Consider the following 19921-nt stretch of genomic DNA (forward strand, 5'->3'; position numbering starts at 1 on the left):
TATATATCCTTTTACCTGAATGATCTGTATCACTAAGTGAAAAGCCTACCCAATATCTGGTGTAACATACTTTCTGACCTAGCCATGAAAGCCCAGGAAAAGGAATATCCTTAACTAGAATAAAGATTTTAAGTATAACAAGTTAAAGATTTTAAGTATAGCATGTTATACTACTCTATTCTTTTTAACAACTTCAAAACAGTGGTATCTTCCTAGAACCTCTGTAGGAGAAAAACTGCTAAGCTTGGAATGAAACAAAATAACTAAAATAAGTATGACTTGTGCTAGATGAATGTAACTTCATTAATATTAATCTCAAAACATTACAGAAACATAACTTGCATGTGCCAGAAGAATAGATTTGTAGGAAAAAAAGGAACTAGAACCTGCTTGAAAAGTCTACCTTTCCTCCTAAGAGAATAAGAATATTGAAGGCAAGGCCAGCCCAACCCACATGGCACAAACTAGAGGCAATGGATGATTTTGTGACTTATCTTCCTTTGTAATGCCTAACTCCCTCTCTACTGGTGGTCAAAAGATAACACCAACCTTTTCATCCTACAAGGAATCCTTTATAGCCTTCCTTTCCTGAAAGAAAGAATTCACAGGTATGCTATGGAAAGGCTTTCACAGTGGCAAAGTCAGGACCCAGAAGGGGAAATCTTTACTTTCCTCCACTAGAAATATATATTTAGGCCTCCTAGAAAACTAGATATCAATGTAGATTGTAGCCTCTTCATTAGAATGTAGAGTGCAGGGGGGGCAGCTGGGTAGCTCAGTGGATTGAGAGCCAGGCCTAGAGACAGAAGGTCCTAGGTTTAAATCTGGCCTCTGACACTTCCCAGCTGTGTGACCCTGGGCAAGTCACTTCACCCCCATTGTCTATCCTTACCACTCTTCCACCAAGGAGCCAATACACAGTATTGACTCCAAGACTGAAGGTAAGGGTTTAAAAAAAAAAAAAAAAAAGAATGTAGGCTGCATAAAGGTAGGGATTATATATATATATATATATATATACACACACACACACACACACACACACACATACATATATATATTTTTTGTCTTATTTTGTTTTTGAATCTCTAGCACTTAAGCCTGGTGGCTGAGGCATAGTGGGCCCGATGAAAGACTACTAGAGTGAACTGAGTTCAACACATATAAAACAGGTGGAATGTAACTTAGGAGGGGTTAATGATTTACTTTTCTAAATGGTAGTAAGCCTCACACCTTCTTTTATAATTAGAATTCATAATACCTTTAGAACTGGAAGAAATCTTAAATCTTAGTCTAGTGATGGGCAAATTCCCCATGGGCCAGATCCAGGCCGTAGTTTGCCCATCACTGTCTTAATCTATTCCAATGTCTCATTTTACAGGAGAGGAACAGAGCTCTAAAGAACATAAATGACTTTTCTAAGATCATAACCATGTAGCATGATTTAGGTTATCTGAATACCTAACAGACATATCATTCTATATGGAAAAGGCTTCCAGAAAACTGAGAATTTTAAATGTTGGTTAAAGGGGTTTTTAAGCATTTTAACGCCTAAAAAAGAGGGTCACGGTTTTATTAAAGAGAATAAGTATATTTAACATAATTTAACCTTTCCAATATGATGAAAGATCTTTTTTGGTGATTTTTATACAAGAGCACCTTCAAAACCTGTTTAAGTATACAGGGATATTCTGTCTCACAGTAAATGCTTTAGAAGAGTTGTAGAGTTTCCCTCCCACAATGGGGGGAAACTACAGTTATTGTAAAATATGAGAAACTAAATGTGAAATCAGATCTTTGGTCAAAACTTTTATCAGTTCAAGCAAATTAAGACTAAAAGTGGTGAAACAGTGCTGGCCATGTCATTAAATTACTTTGTCTAATTAAGAGAAGCAAACATAGCAAGTGTATACTGGCTGATGGTCCATGGAAATACAGATTACTCTTATTCAAATGTTCCCTATGTTATTAAAAAAATAAAATTCATTTAAGACTTCTATTGAATATAGGAGAGGCAGGATGGCATCAGGGAAAGAAACCTGTTCTTGTGGTCAAGTCCCACCTCTGAACCACAAATCACCATTGTAGAAGGAGTTCTCTTACCAGGGAAACCACAGACCAAATCTCTATCCCTCCTGATTTCATCATAGCTTTTGGCCACTGCATATTTTCTCAATCAACCCCTACAGATAGTAGATATGCAGCATCTATATGATATACTTTCATATAGATGCTGGTTTGAGAAATTTGGCTAGCATTACAGAAGCATCTTTAACTAAAAAATGTTAGGAATCACTGCCCTGAAATAATGTGCCCTTTTTTACCTCCTAAAAGTTTTAACAGACCTTTCCTTCATCTTTCATCATTTGTTACTCTTCATTAATTCTGAGTAAAAGCATAAGATGCTCCCATAAAGAAAGCACATGGCCTTTATTTAGTGCATTTGTTTGGCAACATCCATTTAGGGAATTGAGAGACTTTATTCCTACTGCTTCTCAGCTAGATTCTAGAAAACTCTTCAGGCGACCTAACTTCTGAAAAAGCAAGTAGTCTAGCTAGCAGCAAGGGAAGCTCAGGAACCAATGTCTACCGAGACTTCCAGCTAGGTGGTCTTCTAAATACATGGCTCAAGAAATAACCATATGCACTCAAGTATACGCCAATAGGGCTGCCTTTATGAAGAGGCCTACGTCCTCCAATTTGAAAAAGAGCCAAAATGTGGCCCCCACGTTTCGTTTTCCTGACACTGTACCACATAGTGCTTCAAATTCCTATCATTTTTACATCTTAATGCCATTAGAGTAAACACATCATGAATGCTTCTATCTAATAAACTGCTTTTCAGCCCTTATGTGTAACAGCAAGCTTTATTCAGATACTTAGGGAATGGGAATTTTGATGAAGTAGAAACAATTTGGGGATACAAGCCTACTAGAGATTGGACAGGCTGCTACAGTGTGTGTGTGTGTGTGGGGGGGGGATGGACTTGCAGAATGACAGTATGGAGTAGAGGAGAAATCCAAATTAGAAAGAGTGAGGAAAGGGAAAACAGAAAGGGCAGAAACAAACTTCCTGATTTTGCCTGGGGCAAGCACTGAATTTATGAATTTCTGAGAAAGACCATGTTATTGAAAAGATAGCACTTTGCTAACATCTGCCTGTTTTGTACTCTTAGTACAAGGGTTCAATACTAAAGCCATTAATATATGGAAAAATAATTTCTCCTTTATGATTTGCTAACAAAAATGGTATTGTACCAATGCCACTATGTCAGCTTTGTTCTGCTTGATTTTCCTAATTAGTTATTCTTAGCATGGTTAAAAACTAAATACACAGCTGTGGCCTCAGTGAAGCCTCAGCTGGCAGTAACCAGTGGTGCCTAATACTGATTTTCCCCCCCAGATAAACAAAAGTGCACAAATACAAACATAACTGAGTGTAAAACTTTCAAGGTTTTTCCTGCTCAGCTGTCCAAAGTAAACTGTTATCAATACATCTTCTCTGAATTTGGTCATGGACAATCACATACACAAGAGAGCTGAGAGTCAAAGAATATTTTCAGTTTATTAAAACTTATGTTTCCTATTTAAGGAATTTTGAAGGATGTAAGAAAATCTTATTTATGATTTTCTATTACATCATTTTATATGGAAGAAAAAGTGTGAAAATCTCAGAACAAATCCAGAAGAATTTACAAAATTTCAAAGTTAAAGATAATTGTTATTCAAATTACCAAGGACTATTTAAATAATTCACTGTGAAACATTAATTACTCCACTCAGTTTTCTATAAAGTACATATCTACCTACGAGGTAACATATGTATATGGTCAACTTCCTCTTTTTTTCCCTTCTGTTAATTTTTGCTGAAATTGTAGATAAAGAGGGCTTTAAGAAATGAAACTGACCTGAATTATAACTGGGTAATTTCTGTCTTACAAAGATGCTTCAAATGAGATTTATTAGGCACTTTCATTTATTCTATTCATCAAATTATTTGTCTTTACTTGTCTGTCAATTTTTAGGCTATAAAAACACAGGTACTAAATTCTTTGAATAAAAGACAAATTTAACAAATAATGTTTTCTTGAATCTCCTGGTTATCATGTGAAATTACCCTTTTCAGGCACCTGTTATGATAGCATCGAAGCATGTCAGACTTTAGGGACAGTATTCCCCTTCTCAATATTAGAATCATAAACTTCAATGTGAAATAAAATGATGCAAAACTACCTAGGGCTCTGAAGGATGAGCTGTCCAGAATCTTATTTAAAAAAAAAAACCTCAAAGACTTACTATACCTTACTGCAGTCTTTTCACTTTCAAGAATGAACGTTTCCCAGAAACCAACTAAACATTTTCATGTAATCTATTCAACCTAGGTTTCCCAGGAGACCTTCTACTAGATTCCCAAACCAAGTGGCAGAATGTCCTGTGTAAATCCAAAGAGGATCTTTCAGAAGAAGGCATTTAATGTACTTTGGAGTAACTACCTAAACTGCTCTTGGCTTCCTGAATAGCAGGACAGGTTGTGGAGAGTACAGTAACTGCTTAATAAATTCTGGCTGACTTAACAGAGATGTGGACTACATGTTTGCTATTGGTAATTATGTTACGCAATCATAGGCTAATAATGTTGATGCTAGCTAGCCCCAGGATTTTAATGTTTTATAAGTTTTTGTAATAATCCTCAATAAGAGACTAATAACAGTGTCACTAATCATATCTTTTCTAATTATCCAGTCTATGATCCAATTACTAATTACAGTAATATAGGGCCACCCACCAGCACTAGAACTGATTAATATAGTAACCATATATAGTAATTTTTTAATTAATATTTTAACTCAAATCAGGCATCCCTGATCAGAAGAGAACCTTATAATAAGTGAACCCATTTGGAGAAATTTTTTCGGAGGGTGATGGGGTTCTGAGGTGTATTTTCAGTAGAGAAATATCCTCCATAAGGTGAACCCAAAAAACCTGCAACAACATATTCTTAAGGGAAATTGCCTGGGGCACTCCCAGTACAAGGGACTTGATAGGGTCACATAATCATTCTGTGTCAAAAACAAGACTTGAATTTAGGTCATTTTGACCCCAAGACTGGTTTTTTCTATCCATGACCCCACTGCTATGAATAACTTAAAATTAGGGTAATTACTTAATTTGAGGTTGCTCTGAGGACACCAAGAGCTTATTACCTGGGCAGGAAATACTTCTAGAGAATTTCCATTCATATAGAGGGAGATAGATATTGTACACATATGCACGCGTGCAAGCACACACACAAAGCAATAGTACTTTAAATAAAGACAAGAAATTGTATTTCATTTTTGTACTTTGAATATTGTATATATACACACTTTGTATGTGTGTATATATACATTTATATTTTAACCTCTTTGCCTTTTTATTTTTATCCCAGAAAAGCTGCAGCAGGTATTTTGTAATAATATAATCAAGTTTAAGGATCTCTTAGGAAGAGATTTCTAGAAAGTTTTGCCTATTCTGATTGCTGTTCTCCATCAGCATATTATTACATCATATCAAAGTGACTATTAGCAAGAGTAACTAGAGAGGAGGAAGGAATACAAAGGGATACTGCATTAGTTTTGGAGCCTCAATTACCCATCTACAAATGGCCTGGTGAGATGGCTGATAGAGCAATAGCAGAACATGCAAACAAGGTTTCACAGTCTCACAATGGCTGGTCTCCACAGTTGCTTTCATCACCTTGAAAAGAAACTTCATTCCCTTCCTTTCTGCTAGGGAGGGATGGAGAGTCTGAATAAACGAGACAGGTGGCATGCACAGATTCCTTCTTCCTCTATGAACTCATAAATTCTGGAAGGCTGCAACAAATGGGCAAATCATAGATTCAGTTCACTTGGGGCAGTCACAGTCCTTAAAAAACACCACATCCACCTCCAGGGTTTAGCATTAGGTCAAAGCATCTACCATTGCTCCTTTCAGCATATCATTTCCAAGGAAGAAGGACAAAGAGAAATGTCTCTGCTGTCTTATCCCTTTTGAACATAACTATGAGCAATCTTGAGGACCATAGTACAATTCTGCCAACTGATTCATCAAATCTTTCAATATGGCCAGCAATCTGCCCACCAAAATCATGAGGAAAGCCAAGTTTGTCTTCAAGGCCCGGTTCTATTCCCCTCTACTGCCTCTCTCCTGACCTGCAGAGCCTGCCTCAAGGGCCCAGTGCTTCCATGCTCTTATCAAATGGTAATTCCCAACTTCCTCTAGACTTCAATATGGAAAAACAAACAGACTTAAATTCTATCATTAGTATGAAACCTGACAAGTTCATTCACACCAGAATTTATTAGCAAAAAGTATAGATGTACATTACCAATAAAGTGATTTCAGGAAGATCCAATAAGAAGAGGGAAAGAAAAGGAACAAACATTTATAAATCACTGACTACAGGACAGGTATAAAAATGATATCATGTGACAAATTTCTACCACTTCATGATTAATTACAAAGACCAGGAGTTATATGAGGGCATTTACCAAATACTGTTTAATAATATTGCAAAGCATGAAAGTACAGATCTGTGTTACTAATAAAATGGAAACAGGAGATACAAGATGGGGGAAGGGAAGGAAATAAGTATTAGAGAAGATGATGATGAGTTAAAAGAAAAGTAAGACTCCAAAATGAGTGGCTTGGATAAAATGTGTTGTATTCATGTCCTCAATTTTAAATCCTATTAAATCATAAAGGTTACTTTTATTTCTGTAAGATAATTTAGAAATGGAGCAGCTTTAATTGGAAAGTCTTCATTTTTCAGACCTGAAACAGTAGAATATGAGTTTCACTTGGATCCAGGAGCACTGCTCTTAAATTCCCATCTGGATTCTTGATTCTCTTGATGGAATAATATATCATAGTTTCATAGGATCATGAATTGAGATTTTGGAATGAATCTTAGCAATCATCCAGTTTATAGATGAAAAACTGAGACCAAGAGTAGTAAAGTCATTTGCCAAAGGTCACCTGTAGCATACCCAGCATTCAGACCCAAGTCTTCTGACTCCAGATTCCATGGCCTTTCCCACCTGTACCATTTCAACCTAGAGCTGAAGCTCTATAGCATCCTTGGTTTTCTAGTCTTGAGTTAAAGATTGACAGAGACAGGTAATGCTGAGCTCACTGACTCTGGGATACCTCTATTTGCTCAGAACCTTTTCCTTACACTAAGCAAAAATCTTCCCTATTTTAACTTCTCCCAAATAGTCCTAGAAGCAAAGCCAGGAATTGAAACAAATCTGATCCTGCCAAACTTTGAGCTTCTCTGGGAGCAGGGACTGGCTTTTGTCTTTCTTGAAATCCTTAATACTTAACATAATAACAACTGACACATAGATACTTCATAAATGTTTATTGACTGGTTGACTTTTATGATATAATAGCCCTCGAAATACTCGGTTATCATTCTTTCAACCCTTAAATCTGATCTTCTCTAACCAACATAAGTCAAGTTCCTTTAACCTACTGTGTAATAGGATTTGCTCCCCAGAACTCTAAATCCCAGCTTTCTATGTTCTCTCTCATGTTATGTGCTAATGTAGAGAGGATATAAGTTTTGTGTAGCTCTGCCCTCTTGCTCTCTTTTCCCTGATCATAGCTGGGGAAATGGGCTTTATGCCAGCCAGGAGAATCTACACACATGGGGTTTACTTTTATTAGATAATTAGGTTTGAACTTCTATTTCTTTTAGTTTATTTTCTTTCTACTTCAAGTGATTATTAATAAACTTTATGAAATATAATGCTTGGAGTTATTGGTATTAATTTAAACTTTGCATTGTGGTGACCAGAAGTCTGGAGTTTAGAATCCTTGCTCCTCTCTAAGTGGGCAGAGCAATTTTTTTTAATAGACAAAAAGATTAGTTTTAAAAGCCTCTGCTGCCCTTGCTGTTCCTCCTCTCCCAACTGCCACCACTGCTGCTGCTGTTGCTGCCGCTGCCTCCCACATTTATCCACACACTAGCTGGGAGTATAAATTTCCCTCACATTTCTAACACCTGAGTGTTTGCTGCTGCCTTGGAATCCTGGGTGTTTCTCTTAGGCAACAATTAGCACATGTTACCAGCATTAATGGTTGTTTTTTTTTTTTTATTTTGCACTAGGATAAGTTTACAATGCCCATTAGCCCTAATATCAATGCACACCCAAAAGCTTTAGACTAGGAAACCTGCCACTGATTGTTAAATATTAAGGGTCTTTGCTTAATGATTGTGTCAGATCCCAGGAGAAGGCATCACAAAAGAGCCACTGCACAATGCCAACGAGCATAAGTTAACCTGCATAGTGCTTATGAGCACAAGGTCAAGGAGACCACCCAATCCCGGTGGGATTGATGAGGTTCTGCGCCAAAACAGGGGACTTGAACTTATTTTGGGGTTTGAGGAAACAGCTGTTTGCAAAGTCAGACGCAGGATTCTCTCGTGCCGGATCCAGATTTCTACCAAGTACCTCAGTTTGGCTGCCATTTTGGGCCCCCTATCTCTGAGAGCAAAGGTAAAATCAGACCAGGGAATGATATTCCCCTTCTGCTTCAAAATCTAGTCCCTTTTCTCTCTATTTCATAGTATGGCAATTTTCTGTAGTCCTGACTGCTGACTGGGTAAATGCATAATTGCTACTACAGGCTTGTGAGACATAAATCACTTTATCAGGCCCTGATTCAAGGACCTGTTATGGGCTTATTTTCCCTTACTTAGAATTTTTAAACATGAGATCCAGAAGTTACTTTTTTTCTCTTTTATTTGGGTTTTTTAATGTTTTTGATTTTCTTTTTACTTGTTTCATATACTTCATAACTCAGCCAAGTATCCCAGAGTGATCTGTGTGTTGGTCAACATCCTCCTCAGGGGGGATTGTATTACTGTCATAAAATTCTAGATTTATAAAAATTTTTCTTTTTTGAGAGTAATTTTAGGAAAATAAACTTGCTACCTCCTTGAATCAAAGTAGTGAACTGCTTGGAAAAAGTGCCATAAAGAAGCCTGCAGAAATCACACACTGCATCAAAAGATCCAGAATGAACTTTGGGATGTAGTGAAACTGAACTGTGGGGGGTTGAACACATGTATTTTGAATGTACACTCTTATGCCAAAGGGGACTGCCCCCAATTGGCTTTTTGCCAATTTTTGTTTCTCTTTTATCCCCAAATTATTGTAATTTCATCTTAGAAAGTACAGTATTGTATGTACCTCTAGTTAAAGATCTTTAGAGATATAAGTTGGTTATGTGTATCAATTCATTGGGGAAACTAAGCAGGTAAATCTGGGAAATTGTAAAATATAATACTTGGAGTTATTGGTTATTAATTTAAATTCTTCACTACCTTCATATGGCAACTCATGAACAGTTATGGTGCCAAGAGCATCACAGTCCAACATAAATACTACAATTAATCTTCAATTTCCCAAGTCAACAAAACTGAATACACCAAAGTCACATTTTAGTTACTGGCAGGTAGCTGACTATCTGCCCAGCCATTTCTCCTCAAGATCCTCTGGCCCTTGTCATCTGCCTCTCTACTGCACCAAGGTCCTCCCTGGCCTTTCTGTCTGCAATGAACTGAACATGAACTCTATTTTATGTGTCATCTCATCCAGTTAGAATGAAAGACAGGAGCAGTTTTTTTTCTTGGCACTTAGTCCAGTGTACCACAAAGTTAGTTAATAATAATGCTTATGATTTCACAAATGGCTCATAAATAGGAGACCTATAGATGGTTATTAAAATAAGCTAGCATAAATCTGACCTCTAGATGAGGGGTTCTTAGCCTGGAGAGCTGAGAATAATTTTTTTTTAATTTTCTAATAGTTGTATTCTGATAATTGTATTTCAAGATGTTAGTTCCCCTTTGTAATTCTATGCATTTTATTTTATGCACTTAAAAACATTATTCTGAGAAGGACGTCCAGTTTTCACCAAAAAGAAAAAGTTAAGAATTTCTGCTCTAAGCTAAATCTTAGAGAAGCCTTGCCTTTCCCAGATGCATCTGTTATGGTTGTTATTGGCAACCAAATATGAAACTCCAGGGCCTCTGCAATTGCCCTAGCATAGGATCCATGATGAAACTCTTCAAACTTTGCACTTTAATCATAAGGGTCTTTGATTTCATTAATATGGAGTGTTCCCAATGAGGGCACTCATGCTAGCACTTGCCCTCATAAAGGGAGTCTTAGATGTGAGAGAGCAACAGGGCAGACTGAACCCCAATAATTATGAATGTTTAAAGGTTAATTAAATTTCTTCTACATTAAAATTATTTTACCTCCTACACCTGGTAGTTTTCTCATTCTAGAACCCAACCAAATATCATGGGATTATAGATTGAAGTCTAAAAAGCACCTTAGAGAACATTTGATCCAACCATCTCATTTGAAAGCAGGAAAAAGGCAGTCCCAGTAATTGAAACCTCTGACTCAGAACCCAGTGTTCTTGTCTACTACGCCAGAGGTGTCCAACTCCAATGGAAACTGATCCCTACTGCCTCTTATTAAACTAGAAAACCATAAATTAACATTATGAATGCTACATTTTATTTTATTTACTTTGTGAATTATTTTCTAATTACATTTGAATCTTTATCAAGGTACCCTTGGCCATGAGTTTAAAACCTCAGCACTTCTCTCCTAGGTCTCCTCTCCCCATGTACTGGTTCCTTTTCCACTGCTTTTGGATATGTTCAGGTCTAAGCCCATGCTTTAACAAATGAAACAAACAAACAAAAAAGTCTTCCCTTGATCCTGTTGTTCTTCTCAAGATAGAGAACACCACTCTCCCATTTCACTGGGAAATTCCTAAAAAAAAGAATCTATATTCATCATTCCCATATCTTTATCCTTCATTCATTCATAAATCCCTTGTACTTTGATGCCTAACTCTATTAATTTGATGAAAATTCTTTTCTCAAAGCGCCAAAGACCACTTATTTGCTCAATTCTAGGGCCTCATTTTCAACTCAATCTTTCCATAATTCCCAATATAAAAATACCCTTTCCTCCTGGAAGCCTTCTCCTCACTGACAACTTCTATTACAAAGTGAATGCCATGGCACACAGTCAGGAAGATCTGAGTATAAACCCAGCTTTAGACACCTACTAACTTTTGATATCACTATGTTTGCCTCACCTGCAAAATGGGGATAATGATAGCACCTGTCTCCCAAGGTGGTTGTGAGGATCAAATGGGATAACAGTGATAAGTGCTTATTAGCTTAGTACAGCTCCTGGTACATAGTAAGCACTATGTAACTGTTAGTGATTGTTGTTGTTGTGATTATTGTTCTCCCAATTTTTTTTTATCTCTAATCACTATTTTGTGGTTTCCCTTGCCAGATAATGTCCTCTAACACTTTTTTTTGAGTTTTCCCCAAAGCTCCATCAGGATCCAAGAGCTAGAGCTAGAAGGGACTTTCAGAGGCAATCTACTCCAACCTTCTTATTTTACAAATGAGGAAACTGAGGCCCAGAGAAGTTGAATGACTTGCCCTGAGAGGTCATGAATGTCACAGGTGAGATTTGAACTCCGGTCCTTTGTCCTAGGGCCTCTTTTCTATTCTCTCTATACTCTACTCCCAAGGCTCAGTTATTATCTACCTATTGCCACTTACCAAATCTATATATTCATTATTAATCTCTTCACTTCAGACAGAGATCTCCAAACCCACATTTCTCAATTACATTTTAATCTGGCTTTGTAGGCCATGAGCAGACCAGTTTAAACACTTCTGTATTATGGAACTTCAACCAGGATATCCCACTGACATCTCAAAATCAACATGGCCTACAATGTAATTCATCTACTTCCTCACTGCCAGCAACTCCCACCCCCATCTAGTCCTCCCTCGACTTCTTAAAATCAGCATCGAAGCATATCCCAGGCTCCTGCACACAAAGAGGAAAAGCTGTCGTCTTTGAACTCCCACCTTCCTACCTATAATCAACTGCTAAGTCCTGATTCAATTCTGAATCCAATAGAGCTCTTGCAGCTACCCCCATATCCTGACTCTCATTCCCTTGCATTCTGTCTCTCTTGCTATAAAACACACAGATTTACACTCACACCCCTCTCATTCTCACTATACATATATATCACATTGATTTTCACTATATCTGTGTGTGTACATGTGTATGTGTGCACATGGAAGGATGAACGGGAAGGGCAGAGACAGACTGACAGGGGGAGCCGTCCCCACCCTTCCCATCCACCCCTTACCTAGCTGACATGTTTGTTTTGAATTCAGGGAAGTGCTATTTGGAAATGTCTAGCAGACTCCCTATGGACACGAGGGGACTTTGAGACTACATTTCCCGTGATTCCTATGGGTTTCCGGTTTCAGGCGTGGGAACGTCCAGTGTCCCCACATATGGGGCAATTTAAATTTGGAGGAGGGCCTAGAGAAAGCCTCTTTCTGGGTTTTGCAGAGTGGCTGTCTGGTGTACAAGAGGGACAAGATGGGCTCTGGCGGTAAATATAAAAGATAGTCAGGCGCTGTCATATATATTTTACCAGCATGGCCATGGCTTTAATTAAACTACTAATTTCTCTTATTATATCAGTCTTTATCATTTTTAATCTTAACAATGATGACAACCACAAGGTTGAAATTCAAATTCTCAATTTTCCAGTTAGCTTAAAGAGAGCCATGCCTGGTTTGGCCATCTTGCTCAGCTCTTTTGGGCAATTTTTTAAAAAAGGAAAGTGGCCTTGCTCGCCATGCTTTTGCTAAAAGCAACAGCACGTTTTTGCCTCGGGTGGGACTCGGCCAGCCAGTCCAGCCTGACCCACCTTGGGAGATCAGGCCAGCCAATTCTGGCTTCTGGCTTTAAACCCAAAATGCCTGAGCCCTGCCCCAAGCCCACCAGTGCAGACCATTTCTGTTGATCTGGAATCCTGAGATTTCCGAGGAGCGACCCCCGCCCTGACTTGCCAAGTGCCAGATTTGGGAAGTATTTCCCCCCCCCACCCCCCACCGCCCCAGGTGGACCTAGCGTCTGAACCTTGAACTAGTGATTACTCTTCATCGGGCGCATGGCCTATTCAAACTTTCTTGTGATTAAGAACTGAACATCAGGGGAAGAAAAACCCCTTATCTTTTAAAACCTCAGAACTCAGAGTTTTAAAGAGACTGTATCTTACTGTATTTTGCTAATTAGTTTTGTGAATTAATCTTGCTTATTTCATTGATTTTCCTGTTGCACTGAATCATTTTAAGCTAATGAAGTTTCTGCTTATGATTTTATTATATTTCCTAATTTACTTAAAGCTTACTGTATCAAAAACAATGCTGCGGTTATATATACCATCTATGAACATCTTATAGGAGCACATGTCTTTTAAGTTTTATTCTGTCTTGGTAATTGTATAGAACTTGGAAGTTTCCATGCCTTGAGATTTAAATTGTAATTTTACGAGGTCTTTTAACTTTTACTCTAGATCCTAAACAATTGTTGTCTTAAAGGATAAGCTTTTATATATTTTATTATAAAAAAAATTATTGCCTTAAATAGGTAGAAGCATGAAAATTTCCTACCCGTGATTTTTTTTAAAACAGGAAGCCAAGGAGCTCCTGTATACTTTTATTAGAAGGATCTAGAATTCTTGAAGTAATTTAGACCAGAAGATTTTTTAAATATCAGATTTTGATATGAAAGCAGTAACAGTTTGTTGAGAAACTCTTAGCCAAGATTTAAAAGTTGTAACAAGTATATGATTTTTTAAACATCATTGTTTATTGTTTTAAAATGTGTTATTAGAAATTATGGTACTCTATTTGAATGTGCATTGTGAATCTGCTATTACACTCATAAAAAAATCTCATTTTTGGGTAACAAAACCCTTCACTAATTCTAAGCTATATATATATATATGTTTGATTTTTAAACCATTTTTTTTAATTAGAGCAATTGATTTTTCCCTTTTCTCATCTTGTACTGGAAGTACATATATTATCATTATTTATCCTTTTTTTAAATTTTACAGTGATATAAGCTTAATGCAAATACCTGAGGAGCCTATGGGACTGTGATTTAATGCCTTTCTGTCTGATTCCAGGAGAAGGGAACACAAGAGCCGTTAATAGCGCTAAGAAAGCACAAGGTCAAAGAGACCTGACTGAGAATCTGCATGGATTGCAGGAGTTCTATGCCAATACTGATTGGCTTGAAACTGGGGTTTGAGTTTTTTTGGAGTTCCAGTCTTTTCTAACATTTTAGAGAACAAGGATCCCCTTTAACTTAAATTCCTAGTAAAGCACCTAAGATTGGTTATTTATTGGCTCATTCCCTGAGAAGTTGAAGGCAAATCGGATCAGAGAGAGACGTTTCCCTTAAGTCCTGGCCCTGAATGGGTAATAGCAAACTGCTTAAATCACTTTCATTGAGCCTTGATTCAAAGGCCTGTTATAAGTTTATTTTCCTTACATTTTTTGCACATTTTACATTTCATTCACGAGTTAATTTTTTCTTCTTTTTTCTTGAATTTTAATCTTTTTATTTTGCCAATTGATTTCATACAACCCCTGTGACTCAGCCACTCATCCTTAGCTGATCTGAGGTACCCTTTTCAGGAAAAAAAGGTGTGTTTAGAATTTTCCTCAGGGGGATGTGTGTTAAGTTTTTTAAAATTCGATAATATAAAAATATATGTATATTTAACTCCTTTAGGAGTAATATCTGGGGGAAATGTATGATTCTTAGAAGGAAATGTATGTTTTATAATCTATAATGTTGAGTTTAAATTCTTTTGAGAATAATTTCAGGATAAGGATTTTGCCATCTCCCCAGAATCCAGATGATGGACCTGTTTGGTGAAGGCACCAAAAAGATGCCTAAAGACCCTACACTGGACCATGAAGATCAAAATTGAACTTTGGGGTGCAGTTGATTGAACTATGGGGAGTTGAAATTGAGTTGAATGTATTGTTTTGAATGTACACTAATATGCCAATAGGGGACTGCCCCAAATTGGTTTTTTGTCAATGCAGCTAGTTCTATCCATTTGTTCATTATTTCTTTTATCCCCCAAATTCCTGAAATTTAGAAGTTGCCTATGTTTACAGATCCAGCAAAGAAAAAGAGCCAACCTTTTTTTGCCTGATCTCAGGGGGAAATGTTTGTTTTGAATTCAGGGAAGTGCTATTTGGAAGTGTCTAACAGACTCCCTATGGACACGAGGGGACTTTGAGACTACATTTCCCGTGATTCCTATGGGTTTCTGGTTTCAGGCGTGGGAACGTCCAGCGTCCCCACATATGGGGCAATTTAAATTCGGAGGAGGGCCTAAAGAAAGTCTCTTTCTGGGTTTTGCAGAGTGGCTGGCTGGCGTACAAGAGGGACAAGAAGGGCTCAGGCGGTAAATTTAAAAGATAGTCAGGCGCTGTCATATATATTTTACCAACATGGCCATGGCTTTAATTAGACTACTAATTTCTCTTATTATATCAGTCTTTATCATTTTTTGTTTTGTTTTTTTTGTTTTGTTTTTTTTTTATATTTTTAAACCCTTAACTTCTGTGTATTAGTTCCTTGGTGGAAGAGTGGTAAGGGTAAGCAATGGGGGGGTCAAGTGACTTGCCCAGGGTCACACAGCTGGGAAGTGTCTGAGGCCAGATCTGAAACTAGGACCTCCCGTCTCTAGGACTGGCTCTCAATCCACTGAGCTACCCAGCTGCCCCAGTCTTTATCATTTTTAATCTTAACAGACAACATCATCTCAGGACCACATCATGACTCCCTCTTCTCCTTCCTTCCTTCTTAGCTTGGCCCTTCACTCTGCCACCAACCACACAAAAGGCACCTCGTTCTGGTCACCCTGGGCCCCTCAGTTTCCCTGCCTGTGTGTTGCCTTCCACTTGGCCATCCCAACCTATCCTTTTCAATGGGAAAGCAGACTGTGGCCTTAGGACCCCCTAGGCTCTGAGAGGTCAGTGCTTTCCTGGCCTGGTCCCTGTGAATGTCACCATGCATTCTCCCCCTCAGTGCTCCAACTCCACTCTCTATACTGTCTCCCTCTTGGGGGTGGGCTTTCGGAGGCCAGAGGCCATATGGTTCCTTTTATTTGTGAAGAAGTGCCACCTTCTTCAGGAAATGTCTGATCCCCCAGGTGGCTGTATTGAGGCCTCTCAAATCCTCCTAAAATAATCTGGAGAGCTCCCTTCCACACATCTCCCTCATCCTGCCTTACTTTATTTTCCCTTGAGTACGCTTCACAGTCAAATCCCACTGCTAATAAAATATAGGCTCCATCAAGTCAAGGATGGTCTTTTAGTAATCAGTTAACTTCATTCACATGCTGGAGCCAGCTCAAACCTACTCAAGAAAGATAACTCTTACATTTTCCATAAGCATTTACACTTCAGAAATCATCAAATTCTACAAATTAGGCCTTGATTTATTGTTCTGATGAATGTTCACAATTAAGAAAGGAAGAGAGAAAATGGAAATCAAACTTCAAAAGCAAATTTTGTGTACATTTTTCAAAGTCTTGTATATAAATTATCTTAATAAAAGTTTTAAACTTGTTGTTTAGATGTTACCCAGAACACACCTGTCATAACTATCATAGATACTTGAACAAGTTTTTTACAAATTTTGGATGGACCATAGGTGAAGGGAGTAAAAAATCTCTCTGATTTCCAAAGGAGAAAAGAAAACATTGTGCAATGTTCAGCTTTAGAGAGTGTCTTAGAGGCACGGAGAGCTTAAAATGACTTGCTCAGAATTCACAGTGCCAATAGGTGCCAGACTCAGATTTTCCTGCCTGTGAGACCCATTCTCTATCCTATCCACTATGCCAAACTGCCTCTTGCCTTGAACAAAAACAGGTTCTTCACATTTAGTAGTTTAATCAAATTGTCTGGGGGCTGTCTTAGCTTAACTGTGTAATGGGGTGACTTCAGAAGGAATAACAATTGGGAGGGTGTGTTATGTATTATTGCCAAATCTTATACTGTTCTAAACTCTCATACATTTACTTGTAAATAATTTATTATCACAACTATTCATTTGGTCTATGTGTTTCCAAAAACATCAAAAGGCAGATGGCAGTACTCTAGATAGCCGAGGGGCTATCTCACTTGTATTTTTATTTATTTTTTTTTGCCTTATTTTCTCAATTGCATGTAAATAAAATTACCATTCATTAATAAAAAATTAAATTCCATATTCTCTCCCTCCTTCTCCTTTGTCCTCCTTGAAAAATCAAGCAATTTTGAGGTAGCTAGGTAGGCTCAGGGGATTGAGATCAAGGCCTAGAAATAGTAAGTCCTGGGTGCAAATCCAGAAACTTCCTAGCCATGTGACTCTGGGGGAGTCATTGTCTACTCCTTACTATTCTTCTGCCTTGGAACCAATACACAAGTATTGATTCTAAGATGAAAGGTAAGGGTGTAAAAAAAGAAAATGGAAAAAAGAAAGCAAACTGATGTATCTCATTAATATCTTGACTACTTCACACACCCTAATCCTCCAGTAAAGTTGGTATTGAGATAATCCCAAGCATCTGCTCTCAAAAGACAAAACATTATCTGTGAAGCTTCCTTCCTTCTCTCTTCCCACTTATCAATTGTAAGGTCCTACTGATGCAATTTTGGAGTAAGACAGCTCTAAGGCAGGCCCCCAGGACCTCTCACTTTCACTCTCTCTTTAATCTCTACTTCTTCTGCATAGCTGTCAGTATTATGGCAGCAGCATGTTATTCTCAACTTTTAAGCTGGAGACAGTATTGCTTGGGGTGAATAACCAGAAAGATCAATTGTGGTTTGATTCTGCCGGGGATGTGAGTGTGGGTGGGCACCCCCCAGTATATCCATCCCAGGATGACCACATGGCCCTTTCTTTCACTCCATGAGTTTTCCCTTGGCCAGAACTTCCCTTTCTGAGCCAGGGCAGAGGCTGCAGCTTATACAAATGCCTCATGCAAAACAGTAGCCTATGCAAGCAGCTCTGACTCAAGGTGCTTGTGTGGACTCTGGGAAGCTCCACGCCGTCTACACATGTTTCTGCGGCTGCCATCGATTACTATCACAATTACTCCTTTCAATCTCTCATCTCAGCACTCTAGAAAACATTAAGACGTCCACACCACGAATCCTCAAAATTGGCCTTTATATTTCAAAAAAATTACCGTAGGATTCAGCAAACCTTACTTCTGGTAGCGGTCTGGCCGGTTTGGTTAAGATTCCTCCCACATACACAACATTAGGCAGAGTGGGTCTGGGGAACTCCAGGGCCACATCAGTACACAGCATCCACAAGCTGGTCGCCTGCACCAAGTCATACATGGATCTCTGGGGAAGCAGGTTGTACTTCTGCATTATCCTCTCATATTTCGGAAGGACTAGAAAGCTGATCCCTAATCTGGAAATGAGGTAAACGCCGGTGTTCTTCATCCTTTCCAGAAAGTTCATATCATCCGTGAGGAGGGAGTTAAACTCTGGAACATAGGCCAATGGCACAGGGGCCCCTACTTCGGCGGGATACCAAAGGCCCGTGGAAAAGACTGCATACTTCACCCCTAAAAGATGGGCTATAACAAAACCACACATCTCATTGGGGTCCACGAGCAGCAAATCAAATTTTTCTTTTTTCAGGCCCTGCATCAAGGCACTGTTGCCAACCATCATCTCGCAGTTCTTAGAATAGTGGTCCAGGATGTCGAACAGTTCTATCACCGTAAGCCTCCCAGAGAAAATATTCCTCATTTTGGACTGTAGGAAAGCATCTGAGGTGGTGCTATTGAAGATCCCTGGGTAGCGCTGGAGTCTGTAATGATTAGACGGCACGATGTCTCTGCCTTCGGACAGGAGAAACACTGTCTGGTGGCCTCTCTCGTGCAAGGCTGAGGCTAAGGTCTTGAAAATGTACATATGGCTTTCAAACATAATTGGCGGCACAACGACGATTTTGGCAGCCTTTGCCAGTCCGACAGCACTCCACAGGAGTACGAAAAATGGAGTGTAAGACTTCATAGCTGAAATGACAACCAAAAAGTTACTTAAAAACAGATTTTAATTCTTCAGACTGTTAAGAACTTTCAAAAGAAAATACTACACAATCATTATTTTCAACATTCTAAGGGAATTTCAAATCAACTGACTTTTAGAATAAATCTTTTTATTCCCTTAAAAATATGAACTTACTATCATCATAAATTCAAATAGAGCATTTGAGGGACAAAGCTGTCATAAGTTAAAACACACTAGCAGTTTATATGTGTTTATAACAATTTTGTGTCTTGAAACTCCATTGGGTGTCCCTAAACACTCTCCAAAGATATGGAAAATCAAGACAAAAACATGTTGACATTGAAGGTTATGTAACAAATATCACAATATCTGTCCTCCAAAGATAAAACAATTTTAATAATAAATAATTTTGTCCACTGTCCTACAGAACATCAATGTTAATAGGAAAATGAAAGCCCCAAACTTGTGATCTTTCAAACTGTTATTTGCAATTATTTCAAATGATTATTTTCAGATTGTTATTTTTGAATATCGTTAAACAGATCATCTTTTTTCCCATTTAATCACTGTGTAATATTTAATCACCAGTTACATATTCCTATTCAGGGTTGATAGGAATGAATTCACCAAATAGGGACTGCACAGGTCATAGGTGAGGGGGAAAGTTCACCCTGGTGTAATGGTGGTGATTTTTCTGTCCCAATAGCTTTGCATTTGGAAGGTTTTCTACACAGAGGTAGGGTCAAGATTTGTGATTTCGTGGATACAGAGACTCTCTAGGACATTTCTTCTACCAATACAGACTGATCTTAAAGTCTTAGAGATTTTGCTCAGTGAGCTATGATTAAGTAACTTTCTCAGGGTCACAAGGCAGTCTATGTCAGAACCTCAACTAGAATCCAGATATTCA

The 19921-nt window shown here is 38.2% G+C and overlaps 1 protein-coding gene across 1 annotated transcript in view; it reads right to left on the reverse strand.

Moving 5' to 3' along the window:
- Positions 1–19921, reverse strand: part of UGT8 (UDP glycosyltransferase 8) — a 102591-nt gene that overhangs the window by 46498 nt on the left and 36172 nt on the right. Inside the window, exon 2 of the mRNA XM_044682424.1 lies at positions 18193–19016. Coding sequence (XP_044538359.1) covers positions 18193–19014 — 822 coding nt within the window. The 5' untranslated portion in view covers positions 19015–19016. The remainder of the gene's footprint in view (positions 1–18192; positions 19017–19921) is intronic.

This window comes from Gracilinanus agilis, chromosome 6 (genome assembly GCF_016433145.1).
Source record: "Gracilinanus agilis isolate LMUSP501 chromosome 6, AgileGrace, whole genome shotgun sequence".
NCBI classification, from domain to species: Eukaryota; Metazoa; Chordata; class Mammalia; order Didelphimorphia; family Didelphidae; genus Gracilinanus; species Gracilinanus agilis.